This window comes from Bombina bombina, chromosome 4 (assembly GCF_027579735.1).
Source record: "Bombina bombina isolate aBomBom1 chromosome 4, aBomBom1.pri, whole genome shotgun sequence".
Taxonomy (NCBI): Eukaryota; Metazoa; Chordata; class Amphibia; order Anura; family Bombinatoridae; genus Bombina; species Bombina bombina.
In genome coordinates, this window is record NC_069502.1 from 108142445 (window position 1) to 108167065 (window position 24621).

The window sequence follows — 24621 nt, forward strand, 5'->3', positions numbered from 1 at the left end:
TAAAAACATAGATAATCCCTTTATTACCCATTCCCCAGTGATTCATAACCAACACAATTATATTAAGACACTTTTTACCTCTGTGATTACCTTAGATCTAAGCCTCTGCAGACTGCCCTCTTATTTCAGTTCTTTTGACAAACTTGCATTTTAGCCTATCAGTGCTGACTCATAAATAACTCCACGGAAGTGAGCACAATGAACTAACACCCTCTAGCTGTGAAAAACTGCCAAATGAGTCGGGCCTTCAAGGGAAATTAGCTTATGATGCTACCTAGATTTAGCTTTCAACTAAGAATACCAAGAGAACAACTCACATTTGATGAAAAAAGTAAATTGGAAAGTTGTTTAAAATTACATGCCCTATCTGAATCATGAAAGTTTAATTTTGACTAGACTGTCTCTTTAACTCATAATGCGTGCATTTAACAATTTCATTTAAGGTCATTTTATTATTACTATTTCTAACGACCAAACACTTAAAGTGAATGTAAATTTTGATGCTAAAGTGCCCGGTTTTTAAAACTTTGATTAAAAACAGGGGCACTTTAATTCATCAATATTTTCATTTCACTCCTGTTGTGAAAATAATTTTTAATCTTCACAGCAGCTCCAGCTTCCTCCACCTGTTTCAAAGCCTCTTCCTGGGTCTAAAATGAGGTATCTGGCTTCCTCCAATCACAGCAGTGAATCAGACACTGAATCCCCCGGGGGGGAATCTGTGATTGGAGGATGGCCTATCAATCATTTCTGACATCAGAAATGGCTTGTGAGACCGGAGGAAGCTGGAGCTGATGTGAAGTTTAAAAGGTAAGTTTTTTGTCACAACAGGAGTGAAATGTAAATTTTGATGAATTAAAGTGCCCCTGTTTTTAATCAAAGTTTTAAAAACCGGGCACTTAAACATCAAAATTTACATTCACTTTAACTGTGATCTTAAATAAATATTTTGATATCCATATTGTTGTTTCATAACTTTCTATTTCATCTATATGTTTTTCTATTACACATAGAAAAACAAAATACACTTAAAAAAAAAGTAAAGTATTTTACTGCAAAAGCACATAATAAAATGCAACTAACAAGACAATATTACTCTGAATTTTAATTTCAAAATGTCCTTCCATTTCCCTGCCCTTTGTACCATGTGACAGCCATTAGCAAATCATAGACTTACACTGTGAACTCTTGTACATGCTCAGTAATAGCTGGTGCCTCAGAAAGTGTGCATGAATAAAGAATGTGCACACTTTGATAACGGACATAAACTTAAGTTTTTTTTTGTTTTGTTTGTATCTGCATATGCTATCTGAATCATGAAAGTTTAAATTTTATTGTCCCATTAATTATTTTAATTAATTTGAGAGGAGATATAGGTTTATAGTGCCTATAACATACAAAAAATGTAAACAATGGGGAAAAAAGCATTAAGAATAGTCAAAAATTACCAGCTGTTCGAGATGGGTTGGATTCAAATTAACAAAGCCTTAAGTCACTTTACAGGGAAATTATAATGAAATAGAATAGGAGGATACTGAGAGTTATTCATAATTACTTACATGACTAAAAGCCTATTGTAGGTTCGAAACGTTGTTCCTGTAAACTTTTGGACCCAACTAATGAAAATAAAGGTCTTTTAAACAAAGATTTCTTCTGGTGGCTGGAGTGCTTTGGATGCAAGACTATTTGGATTGACAAGATTTGGCAAATCTTACTCTGTGCCCCACAAACAGGTGTGCTGTTCTCCTTCTCTTTTGATTTTCAGTATCTAAATCCACCACAGTGAATAATTCAACTTATTCACTGCATTTTCTTATTGTTTTCATCTAGCAACTTCTTGCTTTAATATTTTTTTTTTTTATTATATTTTTTTTATTCTAGGAAAGCCATTTGAAAATACAATGATCATGAATGGTGCTGTAGCCAACATTATTGTTGCCATATTACTTGGTCATCGCTTTGATTATGAAGATCCAAAATTTCTGAGACTAATGAGCATCATAAATGAAAATATAAGGCTTTTGGGAAGTCCAGCAGTGATGGTAATGCATTTATTTTATTAGCTGTAATTTGTTCTGTAATGCAAGATGTGTTGGCCGAGCATTTAGTTATAAGACACTGGTTTGAATTGTGGCAGAAAAGTTGGCAAGTGAAAAAGTAATATAACTGAAATCATTTATGCTTGTGAAAAACATAGCAAAATGGTGATGAAAATCAGGAAGATAGGACATTGGGCCTCATTTATGAAGCTGCAGATGCCTGAAATGCTAGTTAAGTAGCTGCGGCTTTAAGGATCTTCTGGGATGATTGACAAGTTGCTGAAGAGCAGGCGGCGTGGCTACATTAGTGCAGTAGTTTTTCCAATGATAACTGCTCACTGCAATGAAGAAACTGGGGCCATAGTGTTCATTAGGGAGGTAAATAGTAGGGTGGCACCACAAACATCTTTCTTTGTTTCATTTAAAATAGGGCATTGACAAATATATTTCAATGTTTTGCTTTTCTCTCCTGTCACACTTGCTGAAATGTGTCCCTCTCCACCCATTAAAGCACAGGAAGTTGTCCTTATTCATCGGTGAGAATTAGTAGGAAGTAAAAAAAAACAATACTGAAGTATTAGATGCATGTGAAAGTGAAAAGAAAGCCTCAGTAGATACTTAAATACAAGTCTGTATATGGCATAGATTAGCGTTACTCAAATGCGGTCCTCAAGTACCCCCAACAGACCATTTTTTTTTATTATAACTGAACCAGTGCACAGGTGAAGTAATCTACTGAGCAGTAACACCATGGTTACTAACCTGCTCTTACCCATAAGATGATTATTTCACCTGTGCACTGGTTCAGCTGTAATGAAAACCTGGCCTGTTGGGGGTACTTGAGGACCGCGGTTGAGAAACAATGGCCTGGATTATTCATGGAGCAAAGGGGATGACTTGGGGAGTTTTCATGATGAGATGAGGAGCATTTTCAATTGAATATTTTTTTAAATTGTTCTTAAAGGTCATGTATCCTGCCAACTCACTGGCTGACATAGGGGAGGGCCAAATAGTAAGTGGTTATTGAGATGAATCAGTCTGTCAGACATGATTAAATGCTATAAATGGGTTGGTTGATGAACTGCATTGGATTGGAAATTTGGCTCATTATACCTTATTGATGTGAAAATTTAATTAGTGTCATTGTTGCACCCTGGGTGAGATTTTGCAAGCTTTTCTGTGCATGAGTGGTGATGGTTTTTTGACTGTAGGAATATTATAAATGAAAGAGAGAGTATGTATACAAGAAAAAGTGTAGTAAGACTTCTGATATACTATTCCATCTAAAAAGAAGTGTAGCCAAGAAGACCTAAAAAAAGCATCACAAACTGTATACAAAAGTGGGTTGATGATTGTCCAAAACAACAAAACAAAACAGTTATGGAAAACCAAATTTAAAACATTGATGTCCAATGGAAGTTTATTATTTTAGGGAAAGATTTAAAAATATCACTGCTCACTGTGTATTACTGGCAATCAGTGTAGTTTCTAGAGAATCTGACTCCCAAGGAGAAATTTCAAAATGTGCCCCCACCTCATTCTAAAGTGTACACCCATATACATTCAGATGCACACAAGCACATACAATTAACCAAATATATTCACCCGTCAAAAGACTCATGCAAGCACCCATATGTATTCCTACAGACACATGCAAAACTTCATATACATTCAAAAGCACATAGACCTATGCAGGCACTCATATACATTCACATGCACACAGACCTATGCAAGCACCCATATACATTCCAATACACACAGACACATGCAGGTACCCATACACATTCCCATGTACACAGACACTTACAGAAAAACACAGGTGATCATTTATACCAGCATTACTGAAGACCAGGGAGTGTAAACTTGGCTTTAGAAATATATACAGTATATATAATAAAAACACACATATACACATGTTTATAAAAATAATGGAAAGTGCACGTTTTGTATTAAAGGGACAGTTTACTCAAAAATGTTCTCCCCTTTAATTTGTTCCCAATGATCCACTTTACCTGCTGGAGTGTATTAAATTGTTTACAAGTATTTTCATTACCATTTTATTGACATTTGAAATAGTTTATTTAGCCTGTGGTATTCCCACCCATCCTAAAAGTTTATGTCCTCAAGGCCAAGCTGTGTTAACACAGCCAATAGAAGAAATTACACTCCCAGTGGGTTATAGAAGAGATAAGGTAATAAAATGTTAATTTTCCATTGTTTGTATTGGTGATTGCTTTATGGACAGATATAAGATAAAGAAGCAGGTATATGTACACAATGTGATAAAGTAATGAGATCTGATTATACCTACAAGCTCAACCCATTTTATTAGGTTGTGGCTTCAAAACACAAAATCAGCTAATTCATATACACAAATAAGCGTTTTATACTCTGCAGCTGGTAAAACAAAGGAATTGGAAAAACATTAAGAAAAACATTTTTATAGAGTACTGTCCCTTTAAGTAAGGCAAAACAGTGCTGAACTGTCTCACTCGTGCAAGCCTGTAATCACAAGTTAAAAGGCAGTTTTCATAACACTGCTGCCTCTTAACCTGTTCTCCGAGGCTGTGGATTAAAATCACCCCAGAATGATCTAACTGGTTGATTGGTTGAGCAAGAGCACAGGGTAGAATTTCACAAGAAAGTTCTTGTGCAATCTTAACTTATGCCACCAATACTTGCATCACTGGTCATGAACATAGACTTTCCCATCAGGGGTGAGACATCTGAAATACCACAAGGATTTGCATAATTTTGTACAGCTCTGGCTACAATGTAGGTGGGGAATGGGTGATCTTCTGACATGAATGTTTTCAGAAGAAGTGTTAACTAATATTTATACAACATACACAAGTGTTTCTCTAAGTTACGCAAAAGTGATATTGGGTTTATTGCGGCTTTTTGCACTTGTAGGATGTAGCGCTCATATTATAAGTTAAAAGTAAACACGATCGCATTTGAATTTAACGTGCGTCGGCATAGTGAAACCTTAGAACTCTAGTTAACTATTTCACAAAACACATAAAAAATACATTTAAAAGTACAGTTACACTCATAATAACACTATCTAATAAAAATATTAAAAAAATATTGCCAAATGTTATAAGGGCTCGGACTTTAACATAGAGATACATACATATACATGTCTAAAAATGTATATGTATGTATATATGTGTGTGTATATATGTAATACGTATATGTATAATATATATATATATACAGTATATATATATATGTATGTGTGTTTCTATGTGTGTACATATGTTTTTATATGTGTATACATGTATTTTCAGACTTATATATGTGTGTGTGTGTGTGTAGATATATATATATATATATATATATATATATATATATATATATATATATATATATATATATATATATATATATGTATATATTATATGTATTGGACTGTTTATATGTGTATATATATGTCTGAAAATACATATATAAATATGTACACATATATAAACACACACATATATATATATATATATATGTGTGTGTGTACACATGTATTTAAATGTGTACAGTATATATGTATTTTCAGATATATACACATATATATATATATACACAAATACATATGTACACATACTGACACCTAGATTACAAGTTTTGCGTTTGTGTTTTAACGCTGAAGAAAAATGGTAATTTCAGCGTTAAAACAGTCTTGTCGGTATAGCTGTACCACAAGCCTTTTAGCCTGTAATGCAACGTCAGTCTCGCACTCGTAAAAATGACAATTTTTCATGGGATTCCCATAGCACTGCCATTACGAGTTTTGCGGTGAGACTAAAAAGCTTGAGTTCCAGCCTATACCGACAAGATCCGTTTCGCAATCTAAAAGCAGTAGATATGAGTTTTACGCTACAAAACTGTTACATAGAACTGATAACTAAAGTGTTACAAAGTACACTAACACCCATAAACTACCTATTAACCTCTAAACCGAGGCCGTCATGCATCGCAAACACTATTTAAATATTATTAACCCCTAATCTGCCATCCGCCCACATCACCCCATCTATACTAAAGTTATTAACCCCTAATTCCTCCGCCACTATAATAAACCATTTAACCCCTAAACGGAAAGCCCCCCCACAACTAAATATACTAAATAAAGCTATTAACCCCTAAACAGAAATCCCCCCACATCACAATAAACTAATTTAAACTAGTAACTCCTAAACCTAATGCCCCCCTAACTTTATATTAAAATTACAATTTCCTTACCTTAAATTAAATTAAAACTTACCTGTCAAATTAAAAAAAACTAAGTTTAAACTAGCAATTAAACTAATATAATTATAAAACTAAAATTAAACTAAGTACCAAATAAATGGAACTAAAATACACATTAAAAAAATTCTAACACTACTTTGCAGGAGTACTCTGTGCCTTATCCCTAAAAAAATCTTTACATTTGAGCTGCCTTTGCAGCCTGTGAATATCTACTATCTTGTCAAAAGTATTAGATTGCACTACTTGCCATAGCATGTTGAGTGGGTCCTCGTTTCAACATCCACATCTTAACAAGAGATGTAAAATCAATCACAGATTAACCTGTACTAGTGACCATGTCATATACCTGCTCATCTGTCCTTGCTCCCTGGTGTATATCGGGAAAGCGACAACTACGTTCCAGGAACGTATGGCTAATCATAGGTTTGCCATAAGAGAAGCTATAAAAAATGGGGATTCAGAACAGCCAGTGGCCTGCCATATTGTACAACACAAACACAACCTGTTGAGCCTTAGGACAATGGTAATTAATTATATACCACCTCTACGGAGGGGAGTCAATAGGGCACAGAAGTTGCTACGTATGGAGTCAAAGTGGATTTATCTACTGGATACAGTGGCCCCTAGGTGTCTAAACACTATCTTGGACTTTGGCCCTTTTTTGGCATACAATGATGTCTTGTCATTACAGGATTGAGTGACTTTAGTGTCCATACATAAAAATAACATAACGTATGAATTGTGGACACTCATAATTAAAAATGCATTTTTCACTGTACATATATAGTTTTTCCATTCCGCATAATACCTCAGTTGGATCCTATTACTACCATACTCCATCAGTCACCAGAAGAATGTTCTAGGATGTAATAGTATAGGGTATTCTATGATGAGATAGTTTTTAATCGTTATATATTTGTATATATATATTTTTTACTAATTGTTCATTACACCGTAACTTGAATGGCTCAAGGAGGGGCAAATGTTTCTTTCCTATTTCCAGTAAACACGCACATCACTACTGCGGATGGTTCTGTTGTGCAAAGTATGGCTGAAAGTTACATGCGAGTTGACAGCTGTCAAAATACAGCTGATTTTTGCAGTTGCGTAGTAAGGTGTTGACCGGCACTTTCTGATGACGTCACTCGCGCACCACCTATCCTTGACCCATGCGCACATGGCACATTTGATGTTCATGAGGTTCAGGTGTATGGTATTGTCTTTTACTTCTGGTATGTATATAAGGGAATGTAAAGGTATGCTGTGTTAGGTATGATTTTGTACTGCATTTGAAATAGAAGGCAGTGAGGTTCCGAAACGTCATGCTGCTTTTTATGGGATTATATAAAACGCTACATTTTATTCTCAAAAGACCACTGAGTGCTTACTTTTTTTTTTTGGTATCTATAACTATCTATCTATCTATCAATCTATCTATCTATCTATCTATCTATATATATATATATATATATATATATATATCTCAATATCATCAGCTATATGTAGAAATATGTATTTATGAATAAATTGAACACTTACCTCCCAACATTTGAGTCTCAAAGAAGGACAATTTTCTCCTTCGCTAACAGAGCGTCACTGCTGCCTCCACACACACACACACATTTATTATACTCTGTATGTACTGTACGTGTATGTGTATATATATATATATATATATATATATATATATATATATATGTATGTGTGTGTGTGTGTATGTATATATATATATATATATATATATATATATATATATATATATATATATATATATATATATATAATAAATTGAAGGAGAAAATTGTGGGGAGATTAATCCTCACTATAGATCCCTTTATCCGGCACCAGAGTATAAGGTTAATTTGTCAGATAACTAGCGTTCCCTATAAAGGTCTACTTCCCCTTTAAATTCCTTACCACTATATACTCAAAATATAATTGCTCCCATATCATCACAACACTTACATTCAAATTACAGAGGATAATGATAATAAGGTCACATACAAAAAACAATTTTACTTATGCACATATGATTTATTCACTGCCAACTTCAAGAAGGCAAAGTATATGATTATACTAATCTACAATCGAGTAGTTCAGAATCAGACACTTCAAGTATAGCCTCTAATAATTTTAGAAGAAGAGGCAATACTAATAGAAGAGGTTTTTTATTCAGGAGAAGAACAAGAAGACAAGGAGAGGGGGAAAAAAACATGAGAGGATTCAGTAGAAAAACAACAGAGATATCCCTTAAGGAATCAGCAGTCACAGAAATAAAAACAGATGTGATAAATTTATCGGATAGAGAACTTACAGAGAGTGAAATTAAATTATTACAAAAGGGGTTAAACTTTGTACCTACAAACAAATGTAACAAATTTGAAACTGTTAAGGATGTTCATATGTTTGCCAGAAAAATAGTATTAGAATTACAATTAGAAGAATTAGCAGAGGATACCACTTCTGATTCTGCCTTGGAAGAAAAGAAAATTGGACTCTTAAAAATAGTTCTTTATACATGCCAGCCTTATCACAGGTGGCATGTGTAAACAACTTTGTCAAATTAGTTGAGGCAGATATAAATGCATTAGACATTAAAACAGCATTTAAGGACAATTTAACAAAAAATCAAAAGAAAGCACTGAAAGAATGATAAAACAATCACCATAAAGCCGGCCGATAAGGGCGGAAATGTAGTGATATTAAAAACAACAGACTATGTAAAAGAATGTTCTAAACAACTTTTGGATAGAAAACAATACATAATTCTAAAAAGTAACCCGACAGAAACATATAAAGACATTTTGGATAATTTGATCAAGGAGGGGACACAGGATGGTTTGTTAAATAAAATGGAAGTTGAATTTTTTTTTTTAATAATTTTTTATTGAGACAATGGATAAAAGTAACAGAAAAGGGAGTGAGTCCCAGCACAAGACAAATACAAAAAGAAAAATAACTGTTACAAATCACATATGAAAGGTACATAAGAATTAAGACATTGATGTGCTAATATAGGATTTGTTAAAATATTATCTAGACAATAGAGTTTCAATATTTATATAATAATAGGAGTCAAAGATATGAAAGATATCAAGGTTGAGAACAGAGAGATAACATTTGACGTAAATTATAGCACCGACTTTATGACCTTAAATACAGAATGCGCACAGTGAGATCAAAACATGTGTGACTGGGGCATATAGAAATGAAGTCTCAGTTTTATAATACAGGTAACTAGTGGTCCCTACTCTCAAATAAGGGGTATTCTATACGCTGAAAATAGTGAGAGGAAGGGAGCTGGCATTTATCAGGCCTCCCATAGGCCTGCGTATATAGGGGGATGAGGGACGCAGCGGGCAAGAGCCGCTCATAATGGGGGGATAGGGGAAGGGAAAGGGGGGGCGGAGCCAGATAATTTGTCTTAAGAATATAAACTACAGGGCGATGTGAAATGGAATGGAGTAGGATCTCAGGGCTTTTGAAAAACTTATATGCTGGACCGTGCTTTCCCAGTATACACGGCCCAACAGCATCTGTAAATGGACCCTATCATCCTCAAACAATATACCCTGCTTACTAATAGGGAGTAGGACTGCTCTCTGTATGTAAAAAAGAAATAAGCTATCTAGCTGGAGTAAAGATTGTGGGGGATGAGAGCATCCTCAGTTTATCCAGCAAACTGAAGGCCCAAAGGAAAAGAGATAACTTCACAATATTTAGGAAATATGGGCTATCTATAGAGAGCTAACTATGAACTTGAACATTGCTAGTGGATACTTGCAGCTTTTAGTTATAGACAGAGAGACAAGCATGTAACAGGGTGTGTCCATAACCAGCTAAAAAAAAAAAAAAAAAAAAAAGGGCCTTGTCCCTATGCACATCACAAATCTGGACATCCACCATTACAATAACAGTATCATATATATATGTGAGGCTTACTAGGAAAACACAAATAATAAAGGGCAAATCCTTATCAACGTGTACAATGGAGAGTCCAACATACCATAGGAACTGCTTTACAAAGTTTACTCTGAGATATAACATACATCTATAACTGAAACCTTTATCCAACCTCAATATCAAAGAGAAAAGCTGTATACTGATAGTGCTTGAAGCATATGTTAGTAGCGAGGTGGCGGGGAGGTATAACTATATTGGAATAATTAGTTCTACAATAAAAGGGGAATAGGTAATATAAAATAATATAGGCCCAATAGAGAAATACAAAGATCTCCGCAGGAATAGATAATTAAATGTATCAGACAAAGAGGGGCAATAGCAACACATCTGGACATGTCTAGAGATGGTCAATAAATGGCGGGAATCATGGCTAGTGAGAGATATAATACCAAATGAAAAACCTATAATAATAATACATAGGAACATTAACTTGTGCATAATATTAGTGAAAAGACATAAAAGTATTAGCCAGAGTTATGGGATTACTGGATTTCCCGACGATCAAGTGGATAATGAACAAAACAAAAAAAAAAAAAAAAAAAAAAAAGCTATCACCAGACCATATAGTTATTTATAGACAGTCTGACGCGGTATATTCCAGAACTAATATAGTAGCATTATCATGTGTATTGTAGAGTGAAATAGGTGTGCAAAACTTTTAAAGCAGAGGCGGTATCTAATCCCTATATGAGTGACCCCAAACCCATCGCTGGTGTATTATACATGGTGATTATAATATCTAAGAAGAGGTAGGCATCAGCCAGAATCAGTAAACTCCAAGTAACCTATGCCATGAGTAAACGCTGTTCAAAGTTTAAAATAGTGTTGATTTAAGGAAATCCCTCCTGAGCTGTAGTATACATAGACAAGGGATATTAGATTCAGCATAAATGCAGAGAGCGAATCCCCACACATACCTAAAGCAGGGAGATGTAATGGGGAGCTGCACTATTCCTGCTTGAAATTAACCAGCTAGTAATCAAAATATTAGTGGGGGATAAGACTAAACCCTTTTATAATACATAGCATTAACAGTATAGAAGTATGTAAACTGAACATGATAGTTGAAAATATATAAAACACCAAGTCATAATGTAATGTGTCTTTTGAAACCGCTCCAGCCAAAGGTATAGGGGTACCTCTCTCTTCTGAGACTAGGAGACAAGTCCTTTACTAGCCAATGCCACAGGGCGACAAAGTTAAAACACATTCTGTTTCTGCAGTCCATAGAATGTCTCCTGTAGAAAGGTTAAAGGACCATGAGTTTTGTTCGTCTCTTGAGAACTCCCTGTTAACTTGTCTCAAATTATGTTTCAGACTGGGAGAACATAAGGTAAGCAGAGAGCTGCCGTTAGCGTCCCATGTCAGATTTAAGGCTGTTCTCAAACTGTGTCCCATACTGTCAGAGCATAATGTAGGGCTGGCATCTCTATTGATCTTACCATCCGGAACATCTAAGTAGGAGCTAGACATCGTGGGAGTCATATCCAATCGTGGATCGGCATTAGGGTTTAGCTCACAACTAGCTTGGACCTGGTATCCCTCAGTGTTTGGTCGCGTCCCCGGAGGGTCAAGGATCAGCCTCTCAGAGTCTATCAAACAGACCCGACCAGCTCCAGGCACTGGTATACCGCCTGTGCGTCTCTCAGTCTGGTTCCGGGAGTCGGCACATATACACTGCTCAGCTAAAAGCGCGTGTTTCTCCAGATCTCCTGCTGAAAGCTCTTCTCCCTCAGAAACCTCTCGCAATCTGTAGGAGGTTTGTATATGTCGGTATTCAGATTCTCCTGCGGAAGTAGGACTCCGCTCTTCTCTGAGAATTTTCGTGAGAGTATTAAACTGACTCTCCATCTTGGTGGCCAGAAAATGTAGCCAGGCTTCCACAGTGATCTCCATCCTAGGGTAGAATCTAATACTCTATTTGCGGAATAGATGTTTCCCTTACTTGTGGCTAGGTTCCACGCGGTTCTTAAAATGGCCGCTCCTCAGACAGGCAGTGTATAAACAGTGGGTGTAAAAAGACTGCTCCGGGTAGTAATTTTAAGTCCTCTCTTCTCCACTAGACCCTATGGCACTGGTCTCCAGATCCCTGATCACAATATAGCAACAATTTGGGCAATACTGAGCGGTCTGATTATTAATTATAGGTAGTATAAGAGCAGAGCTCTTTCAGTGTGCGACCGCTCAGATGCCCGGCTTGCTCCGCCCCCAAGTTGAATTTTTAAGAGTAAAATTTCCAAAGTTAGCAACATTTTACACAATACCTAAAATTCATAAAAAATAAAATACCACCTCCAGGAAGACCTAGCATTTCTGGACAAGGTTCCTTAACAGAAAGGGCATCACAATACATTGATTATATATTAAGACCAAGTCTTTTAAGTTTGCCATCTTATGTAAAAGATACTCAAGATGTATTAAAAATTATTGAGGGTATGTATTTTGAAGACAGTTGGATATTAGTGGCAATAGATGTAGAGTCATTATACTCTTCAATACCACACAAAGAAGGCATTGCAGCATGTGAATATTTTTTAGAACAAAGGGGTCACATATTCTCTAAACACACAAAATTTGTTAATAAGCTACTAAGTTTTGTGTTAGAACACAACTTCTTTACATTTGGAGGCAAATTTTATCAACAGGTGAGGGGCACAGCAATGGGAACTTGCTGTGCCCCCACCTATGCGTGCCTATATTTAGGCAAGTGGGAAAGAGATGTCGTCTATGGGGGAAGCCAGAGTGTAAGCATAAAACTCTGGCTTCGCTTCATAGATGACATTCTACTATTCTGGTCAGGATCAGAGCAAATGTTGCATAATTTTATGAAGGAATTAAATATTAATAATTACAATTTAAAATTTACATATGATTTCAATAAAATAGCAATTACCTTCCTGGATTTAAGAATTTCAGTACAAAATAATAAGATAATAACTAGTACTTACAGAAAAAAGACAGCAGGGAATAATTTATTAATGGCAGATAGTCACCATCCCCCCACATTCCTAAGTGACAATATCTGAGACATCAAAGAAACTGTACAGAATCCAACACATTTAAAGATGAAGTAGGATCTTTGAGATAAAGATTCATAGATAGAGGATACTCTCATAATGTACTGAAAAAAGCCTACATTACCGTTATTAAAAGTAATAGAGAAGAACTACTATATAAGGAGAAAGAAATTGAACACGAAAATAAAATTAGATTCATTTCCATTTTTAACAACAAATGGGCAAGACATCAGAGCTATATTAAAGAAACATTGGCCTATTCTTACTTTAGATAGAGATATTGTAAACTTTGTTGGAGATAGACCTCTAATGTCAGCTCGTAGAGCTCCAAATTTGAAGGACAGATTAGTTCAAAGTCATTTCACAGATATGTCAAAAGCTAATTGGTTACAAAAATATCAAGAAAAAGATGGAAATTTTAAATGCAAAAAATGTTCAGTTTGTTGCAATATGCAACAAGGTACATACTTTGTAGACAAATATGGCTGTAGTCACAAAATAAGAGGTAAAATCAATTGTAAAAGTGAGGGAATTATTTATCTGGCTTTCTGTTTTTGCCCCATGTACTATCGTGAATTGAAAGAAAGGATTAAAGAACATTAAAGGGATATTTCAAATGAGGTTAAAACGAGCAGTATAGCAAGACACTTAATGTTTCTTCATTACTATTATGAAATAACTTGAACGCCTAGATTACGAGTTTTGCGTTAGCCTTAAAAAGCAGCGTTGAGCGGTCCCAACGCTGCTTTTTACCTAACGCTGGTATTACGAGTCTGACAGGTAGAGGCTCACCGCTCACTTTTCTTCCGCAACTCGAGGCTACCGCAAATCCCCTTACGTCAATTGCGTATCCTATCTTTTTAATGGGATTTGCCTAACGCTGATATTATGAGTCTTGGAGAAAGTGAGCGGTAGAGCCTCTACCTCCAAGACTCCAACCACTTTTAAAAGTCAGTAGTTGAGAGTTTTATGGGCTAATGCCGGAACATAAAGCTCTCTACAGTGCTACAAAGTACACTAACACACATAAACTACCTAAAAAACCCTAAACCGAGGCCCCCCCACATCGCAAACACTATAATAAAATTATTTAACCCCTAATCTGCTGACCGGACACTGCCGCCACCTACATTATAGCTATGAACCCCTAATCTGCTGGCCCTAACATCGCCGACACCTATATTAAATTTTTTAACCCCTAATCTGCCCCCCCCCCACGTCGCCGCCATTTACCTACACTTATTAACCGGACATCGCCGCTACTATAATAAATGTATTAACCCCTAAACCGCCGCACTCCCGCCTCGCAAACACTATAATACATTTTATTAACCCTTAATCTGCCCTCCCTAACATCCCCGCAACCTACCTACAATTATTAACCCCTAATCTCCCGCACCCAACGTCGCCGCTACTATAATAAAGTTATTAGCCCCTAAAAGTCTAACCCTAACCCTAACCCCCCCCCCCCAAGTTAAATATAATTTAAATTAAGCTAAATAAATTTACTATAATTAAATAAATTATTCCTATTTAAAACTAAATACTTACCTATAAAATAAAACATAAGATAGCTACAATATAACTAATAGTTACATTGTAGCTATTTTATGATTTTTTTTTATTTTACAAGCAACTTTGTATTTATTTTAACTAGGTACAATAGCTATTAAATAGTTAATAACTATTTAATAGCTACCTAGTTAAAATAATTACAAAATTACCTGTAAAATAAATCCTAACCTAAGTTACAAATACACCTAGCACTACACTATCAATAAATTAATTAAATAAATTAAATACAATTATCTAAAATAAAATACAATTAAATAAACTAAACTAAATTACAAAAAATAAAAAAAAATTACAAGAATTTTAATCTAATTACACCTAATCTAAGCCCCCTAATAAAATAAAAAAGCCCCCCAAAAAAATAAAATTCCCTACACTATACTAAATTACAAAAGTAATCCGCTCTATTACCAGCCCTTAAAAGGGCTTTTTGCGGGGCATTGCCCCAAAGTAAACAGCTCTTTTACCTGTAAAAGAAAAGAAATAGAATACCCCCCCAACATTACAACCCACCACCCACACACCCCTACTCTAAAACCCACCCGATCCCCCCTTAAAAAAACCTAACACTACCTCATTGAAGATCACCCTACCTTGAGCCGTCTTCACCCAGCCGGGCACCGATGGGCCAGAATAGGACATCCAGAGCGGCAGAAGTCTTCATCCGATCGGGGCAGAAGAGGTCCTCCATCCAGCAGAAGTCTTCATCCGATCGGGGCAGAAGAGGTCCTCCATCCAGCCGAAGTCTTCATCCAAGCGGCATCTTCTATCTTCATCCTTCTGGCGATGAGCGGCTCCATCTTGAAGACCTCCGGCGCGGAGCCTCCTTCCAGCACGACGGACTAACAACGAATTACGGTTCCTTTAAATTACGTCATCCAAGATGGCGTCCCTCGAATTCCGATTGGCTGATAGGATTCTATCAGCCAATCGGAATTAAGGTAGGAAAAATCCGATTGGCTGATGTAATCAGCCAATCGGATTGAAGTTCAATCCGATTGGCTCATTGGATCAGCCAATAGAATGCGAGGTCCATTTTCATTTTCATTAAAGCCCTAATATGTTCAAGGACTTTCTATATGGCTGAAGAACGCAACTTGCGATTTGCAATAATTGAGAAATAAAAGTCTTTGGGAAGTACTTGATGTCCACAATTGGACTTTAACTACAAAAGTCTGTTATAAGGACATAATACAGTATGTAAATCATATGTGCATAAGTAAAATTGTTTTTTGTATGTGACCTTGTTATCATTATCCTCTGTAATTTGAAAGTAGGTGTTGTGATGATATGGGAGCAATTATATTTTGAGTATATAGTGGTAAGGAATTTAAAGGGGAAGTAGACCTTTATAGGGAATGTTAGTTATCTGACAAATTAACCCTATACTCTGGTGCCGGATAAAGGGATCTATAGTGAGGATTAATCTCCCCACAATTTTCTCCTTCAATTTATTATTTAAATAAACTTTTCCCCCCGAGCACAGTGCCGATCTGATATTAACTTATAAGTCAGATCACTCGAATGAGTTAGTGAAAATAATTGAAGTGGTGTGAATTGAACTTAATATTATATATATATATATATATATATATATATATATATATATAGTAAATAACAGGAAGCAAGAGATAGGGAGGGAGAGAAAAGGGAAGAAAGAGAGAAGAGGGAAAATGAGACACAAATTTTAGAGGGAAAGAGTAAATAAAGAGAGACTGAGAAAGAGAGAAAGGCAGGGAAGAGAGAATGAGGGGAAGATGGGGGAGAGAGTAAGAGCAAGAGTGGGAGAAAAGAAGGACGAGAAAAAGAGGAGAGAGAAAAAGGGGGAGAAAGACAAAGAGGGGGAGAGATAGAGATCAAAAGGGGGGAAGAGAGAGGTAAATAGTAAGAGAGAATGAGGGGAGAGAGAAAGGGGGAGAGAAAGACAGGGAAGAGAGGGGGGAGAAAGATGGAGAGAGTGCAAGATGGGGGTGAGAGAGAGAGAAAGAGGGGGGAGAGAAAGGGAGAGATAAAGAGGGGGGAGAGAGAGGTAAAGGAAAGAGAAAGGGGTGATAGAATGAGGGCAGAGTGAAAAAGAGGGGGTGCTATATTTGTCATGATTAATTTGCCATTTTGACAGTGACAAAATGTATTTTTATTTTGTTTGTTTTTTTGCAAAGAACATTGCATTTGCATTAATGTATTGCCCAACTAAATCATCATGACAGGACTGCAGGAGATGTGTTAACTAAAAGCAATCACCTCCTGTAGGTAGAGTCTGGCTGGAAGTAGTGTGATGGGGATGTGGGAAAAGAAGTACAGGAAAAAGATCTATTCAAGCAGAGAGGCTTGTGGAACACACACACACAAACAGCAGCAAGGAATAGTAGTGCGCTACCAAGTTACAGCGCAAGCCACCCACCACTCTAGTGCACAGTATTAATGTTCCTTATGACTGCTTTCAGTTTTTCTTTTGTCTGGGCATAACAAAGTCCTTGCACTCACCTGATCGCCCCGCCCACCACTGTTCTAAGGAGCTCAGTCAGTCTGGAGTCCTTGTAGTGCTTGCAAATTTCTTTAACGCTTTACTCCACCTCCTGCTCCTATAGTCATGACACTTAGCGAAATATGAGGCATAAAAAAAAACTAATTTTAAAAAATGGGCTGTGCGCAACACTTGTACGTTTTAGGGACAATACGTGACTGAACGTTGTCTCAGCGGGACAGACCCCTGATTTCGGGACTGTCCCGCACCACCCGGGACAGTTGGGAGGTATGAGAATATATTCTTCTATGTGAAGAACATTGGAATGGGAAATATTTATATTTTCATGTCAGGTTAGCGCACTTGATAATATTCGATCAGGTATATATATAAAATGTGTGTGTGTATCTGTATGTATCTATGGGTACGTATATGTATGTGTGTTTGTGTATATATGTATGTATATTTTATTTAAATTGAAATTGAATACTATAGTACATAAATAAGTAAAGAACTCCACTGCATGAGTGGAGGTTTAGTGCTCGAGCAATAGCAAAACACAGAAGTCTATTATGTGAGCACAATCGTGATATACGCTATATCCAGATGTTGGTGTGCCCCAGACTATGGGGCCTATCTATCAAGCTCTGAATGGAGCTTGTGGGCCCGTGTTTCTGGCAAATCTTCAGACTCACCAGAAACAGCAGTTATGAAGCAGCGGTCTAAAGACCGCTGCTCCATAACCCTGTCCGCCTGCTCTGAGTAGGCGGACAGGAATCGCCGCAATTCAACCCGATCAAATACGATTGGGTTGATTGACACCTCCCTGCTGGTGGTTGATTGGCCACGAGTCAGCAGGGGGCGGCGTTGTACCAGCAGCTCTGATCCGCAATGTCGGATCAGGTCCGCAAGACCTTTCATAAATAGAGGCCTATCGCTCAAGCGCTAAAATATCACTTGTAATATGAGTGCAAAAATAGAAACTCTGTTGAGTTAATTTGAGTAACGTTAATGCACAGTAGTACTAATATTGTTGCACTCCACTTGTAATCTAGCCCATAGTGATTTGTAATATTTAGACTTTCAGCGTCTCATAACAGTTTTGAGCCTAATTTTCATTTTTCTGTTTTTTCTAAGCTATACAATATATTTCCATCTTTGATGCGCTGGATTCCAGGAAATCACAAAACAGTTCATAAAAATATTGCAGAGTTTCAAAGATTTATTAAAGAGACATTTACAAGTTACAAGGATCACTTGGATGTAAATGACCAGAGAAATCTGATTGATGTGTTTCTGGTCAAGCAAAAAGAGGTAGTGTATACTATTATGTCTATCAATATTTCATTGTTCATTAAATGGAATCTTAAAAAAGTTGTTTTGGTTTTTTTAACCCCTTAATGAATGTGAAATACACTGTAGGTCGCAAGCGACAAGACTGCGCTATTAGACCCTCCCTCCTGCAGCCTGATAAACTATTGTTACTGGAAGAGAGGGGCTAAAAACTGCTGTATGTGTTACTAGCATGAAAGGGTTGTGCCAGTAAAAAAGCAAAACGTTTAGTTTTTTACTAATTTTTGCAAGTAACACAGTGCAGTGGTTAACCCTTTTCATGACTGCAACATAGTTTTTCTATAAGAAGTGGTAGCTGTCTATCTCTGTCTTTCTGCACAGATTGAATGGTAAGTGGTGAAATATTTATTTCAGCAACATCTCCATGATGCCCCCCCCCCCCCACAACAGGTAGAGCAAATTGTTTATGTACAGTACCATTTTGTTAATAATCACATCTTGAATTACATTGACGTATATAGATATAGATATCAAGAGAGAAAAAAATATATATATATATATATCTTTGTATAGCCCATTAACAAATCTAGACAAGTCAGAAGGCTTGTTTTTTCCACAGACAATCTCTGGATACATACGGCTAGATTACGAGTTGTGCGTTAGGGTAAAAAAGCAGCGTTAAGAGGTCCTAACGCTGCTTTTTTACGCCCGCTGGTATTATGAGTCTTGAAGGTTTAGGGGCACAGCACAAATTTTTGGCCTTACCACGAAACGACTTACGTAAACTTCGTAAAGTCTTTTTTCTATGTGACTTCCATAGGGCCAGTATTACGAGTCTGTCCTGGGAGGAAAAAAAGTGAGCGGTACAGCCTACCCTGTCAAGAGTCCTAACGCATTTAAAAGTCAGTAGTTAAGAGTTTTATGGTACAAGGCCGTAACATAAAACCTCTTAACTAAAGTGCTAAAAAGTACACTAACACCCATAAACTACCTATTAACCCCTAAACCGAGGCCCTCCCACATCGCAAATACTAAAATAAATATTTTACACCCTAATCTGCCACTCCGGAAACGGCCGCCACCTACATTATATTTATTAACCCCTAATCTGCCGTCCCCAATGTCGCCGCCACCTACCTACACTTATTAACCCCTAATCTGCCGCCCCCAACGTTGCCGCCACTATATTAAAGTTATTAACCACTAAACCTAAGTCTAACCCTAAACCTAACACCCACTAACTTAAATATAATTTAAATAAATCTAAATAAAAATTCCTATCATTAACTAAATTTTTCCTATTTAAAACTAAATACTTACCTATAAAATAAACCCTAAGCTAGCTACAATATAACTAATAGTTACATTGTAGCTAGTTTTGGATTTATTTTTATTTTACAGGCAAGTTTGTATTTATTTTAACTAGGTAGAATAGTTATTAAATAGTTATTAACTATTTAATAACTACCTAGCTAAAATAAATACAAATTTACCTGTAAAATAAAACCTAACCTAAGTTACACTAACACCTAACACTACACTATAATTAAATAAATTAACTAAATTAAATACAATTACCTAAATTAAATTAGCTAAAGTACAAAACGCCCCCCACTAAATTACAGAAAATAATAAACAAATTACAGAAATTTAAACTAATTACACCTAATCTAATAGCCCTATTAAAATAAAAAAGCCCCCCCAAAATAAAAAACCCTAGCCTAAACTAAACTACCAATAGCCCTTAAAAGGGCCTTTTGCGGGGCATTGCCCCAAAGTAATCAGCTCTTTTACCTGTAAAAATAAATACAAACAACCCCCCCAACAGTAAAACCCACCACCCACACAACCAACCCCAATCAGCCAATAGAATGCGAGCTCAATCCTATTGGCTGATTGGATCAGCCAATAGGATTAAACTTCAATCCTATTGGCTGATTGCATCAGCCAATAGGATTTTTTCTACCTTAATTCCGATTGGCTGATAGAATTCTATCAGCCAATCGGAATCTAAGGGACGCCATCTTGGATGACATCATTTAAAGGTACCTTCATTCTGTTTTAGTCGTCGCCAGAAGAGGATGCTCCTCGTCGGATGTCTTGAAGATGGACCCGCTCCGCGCCAGATGGATGAAGATAGAAAATGCCGTCTGGATGAAGACTTCTGCCCGTCTGGAAGACCACTTCTGCCCGGCTTGGATGAAGACTTCTGCCCGTCCGGAGGACCACTTCTGCCCGGCTTGAATGAAGACTTCTGCCCGTCTGGAGGACTACTTCGCCCGGCTTGCATGAAGACGTCTCCTGGTAAGTCGATCTTCAGGGGGTTAGTGTTAGGTTTTTTTAAGGGTGTATTGGGTGGGTTTTATTTTTTAGATTAGGGTTTGGGCGGCAAAAGAGCTAACTGCCCTTTTTCTTAGGTTTTTTTAGATAGTATTTTATTTGGGGGGTTGGTTGTGTGGGTGGTGGGTTTTACTGTTGGGGGGGTTGTTTGTATTTTTTTTTACAGGTAAAAGAGCTGATTACTTTGGGGCAATGCCCCACAAAAGGCCCTTTTAAGGGCTATTGGTAGTTTAGTTTAGGCTAGGGTTTTTTTTTTATTTTGGGGGGCTTTTTTATTGTAATAGGGCTATTAGATTAGGTGTAATTAGTTTAAATTTCTGTAATTTGTTTGTTATTTTCTGTAATTTAGTGTTTGTTTGTTTTTGTACTTTAGCTAATTTAATTTTATTTAGGTAATTGTATTTAATTTAGTTAATTTATTTAATTATAGTGTAGTGTTCGATATTAGTGTAACTTAGGTTTTATTTTACAGGTAAATTTGTATTTATTTTAGCGAGGTAATTATTAAATAGTTAATAACTATTTAATAACTATTCTACCTAGTTAAAATAAATACAAACTTGCCTGTAAAATAAAAATAAATCCTAAAATAGCTACAATGTAACTATTAGTTATATTGTAGCTATTTTAGGGTTTATTTTATAGGTAAGTATTTAGTTTTAAATAGGACTAATTTAGTTAATGATAGGAATATTTATTTAGATTTATTTAAATTATATTTAAGTTAATGGGTGTTAGGTTTAGGGTTAGACTTAGGTTTAGGGGTTAATAACTTTAATATAGTGGCGGCGGCAGATTAGGGGTTAATAAATGTAGGTAGGTGGTGGCGATGTTAGGGACGGCAGATTAGTGGTTAATAATATTTAACTAATGTTTGCGAGGCGGGAGTGCGGCGGTTTAGGGGTTAATATGTTTATTATAGTGGCTGCGACGTTGGGGGCGGCAGATTAGGGGTTAATAAGTGTAGGTAGGTTGCGGCGACATTGGGGGCAGCAGATTAGGGGTTAATAAATATAATGTAGCTGTCGGCGATGTTGGGGGCAGCAGATTAGGGGTTCATAGGTATAATGTAGGTGGCGGCGGTGTCCGGAGCGGCAGATTAGGGGTTAATAAGTATAATATAGGTGTCTGCGATGTCAGGGGCAGCAGATTAGGGGTTAATAAGTGTAAGATTAGGGGTGTTTAGACTCTGGGTTCATGTTAGGGTGTTAGGTGTAGATATAAAAGCATTTTAGCCTATAATGCACTCAAAAAAAGGAAATTTTTGTATGGGATTTCCATAGCGCCGGTATTACAAGTTGTGCGGTGAGGCTAAAATGCTTGTGTTCCCGCCTATACTGACACGATCCATTCCGCTATCTGAGACCAGTAGTTATGAGTTTTGCGCCACAAAAATGTTTCCCAAAACTCATAACTAAACTGTTACAAAGTACACTAACACCCATAAACTACCCATTAACCCCTATTCCGCCACCCTCCTGCATTGCAAACACTATTTAAAACTTATTAACCCCTAATCTGCCAACCTGCCCACATCCCCGCTACTATAATAAAGTTATTAACCCCTATTTCACCTCTACCCGCCACCGCCGCCACTATAATAAAGTTATTAACTCCTATTCCGCCGCTCCCCAACATCCCCGCCACTATAATAAAGTTTTTGACCCCTAAACCTCTGGCCTCCCACATCACCACTACTAAATAAACCTATTAACTCCAAAACCGCCAGCCCCCTACATCGCAAAACAACTAAATTAAACTATTAAACCTTAAACCTAACAACCCCCTAACTTTATATTAAAATTACAATATCCCTATCTTAAAATAAATAAAAGCTTACCTGTGAAATTTAAAAAGTTTAAACTAACAATTAACCTAACATAACTATTATACTAAAAATAAAATATAACTACCAATTAAATAAACTAAATTACACATTAAGAAAACCTAAGACTACTAAAAATTGTAAGTTTAAAATTACAAAAAATAAAAAATACTAAATTACAAAAAATAACAAACATTAAATTACAAAAAATAACAAAGGAAATTATCAAAAATAAAAACAATTACACCTAATCTAGCCCTATAAAAATAAAAAGCCCCCCCCCCCAAAATTAAAACACACCCTAGCCTACAATAAACTACCAATAGCCCTTAAAAGGGCCTTTTGTAGGGCATTGCCCTAAAGAAATCAGCTTTTTTACCTGAAAAAAAATACAGCCCCCAACAGTAAAACCCACCACCCAACCAATGCCCCAAAATAAAAAAAAACTAACTCTAACAAAAACCTAAGCTACCCATTGCCCTGAAAAGGGCATTTGTATGGGCATTGCCCTTAAAAAGGCATTCAGCTCTTTTACATTGCCCTGAAAAGGGCATTCAGCTCTTATCATAAAGCCCAAACCCTAATTTAAAAAAAAAACCCACCCCAAAAAAGTAAAAAGATATAACACTAACCCCGAAGATCCACTCACAGTTTCTGAAGTCTGGTCATCCAGGCGGCGAGAAGTCTTCATCCAGGCGGCGAGGTCTATCTCCATCCAGGCGGCGTCTTTTATCTTCATCCAGGCGGAGTGGGTCCATCCTTGAAGACATCCGGCGCGGAGCGTCCTCTTCATACGGTCATCGCTGTACACGGAATCTTCAATGCAAGGGAGCCTTATTAAAATGGCACCCCTTGCATTCCTATTGGCTGATTTGATTCTTGAAATTCAAATCAGCCAATAGGATGAGAGCTACTGAAATCCTATTGGCTGTTCAAATCAGCCAATAGGATGAGAGCTAATAAAATTCTATTGGCTATTCAAATCAGCTGATTTGAACAGAAAAAAAAATAAAAAATCTGCCAGTCACAAGGGCATGAGACTCCTTAATAGAAAGAAAAATGGTTTAGTTTCACAGATGTAATTTATGGGATCTTTCAAACATTGCAGGGTTAGGCTTGTAAAGTCTGCAGTGTGTACTTCCATTTGCTGCAACTGTCTAAATGACATGCGGCAAAATAAATAAGTATATTTTGTTTCACCATGCATAACTAAACATTTCATATGACAGTGTTAGTGCTTCATGTCCCTTTAATGAATGTTACAAAACACCTAGCTGTAATGAAATAACCACTATTATAAAAATATATAATTTGGTGACTATTACAGGATGAAAAAATGCAGGTACTATTATTGTGTTTGTTATGTTGTTTTGTTTTTAACGTTATGTTGCTTGTTGATTATATCTAAAAAAGTTATACAAAACCTTCTTTGTTATAAATTTCAGGAAAAACCTACTCCTGGATTATATTTCCACAATGAAAATCTAGTTAATCTTGTAGGGAATTTGTTTGGTGCTGGAATGGAGACAACATCAACCACTCTTCGCTGGGGTTTGTTGATAATGATGAAATACCCTGAAATACAAAGTAAGAAATTGATTTGTCTTTTATTTTTTAATTATTATATTAAATCTTGAGAGAACCTATTTGAGAGTAGGTGTCCATATTGGCAATAATAAGGTCGATCCCAATCTTTCTGATTTTTTTTTCTTCCAATGTTGAAAAAAATCATGAATAGACATTTTTTCCTTGACAAAGTGATCACAATCTTTCTGAGTCAAACACAGCCAAGATTGTTAACACACCATTTTTGCCACAATAGCACATGGGACTGCTGATAATGGATGTTGAACACAATGA

At 36.4% G+C, this 24621-nt stretch overlaps 1 protein-coding gene across 1 annotated transcript in view; it reads left to right on the forward strand.

Moving 5' to 3' along the window:
• The window catches only part of LOC128655969 (cytochrome P450 2K4), an 88802-nt gene that overhangs the window by 36199 nt on the left and 27982 nt on the right, over window positions 1-24621 (forward strand). Inside the window, exons 4-6 of the mRNA XM_053709586.1 lie at window positions 1882-2042; window positions 18441-18617; window positions 24207-24348. Of these exons, the coding sequence (XP_053565561.1) occupies window positions 1882-2042; window positions 18441-18617; window positions 24207-24348 (480 nt within the window). The remainder of the gene's footprint in view (window positions 1-1881; window positions 2043-18440; window positions 18618-24206; window positions 24349-24621) is intronic.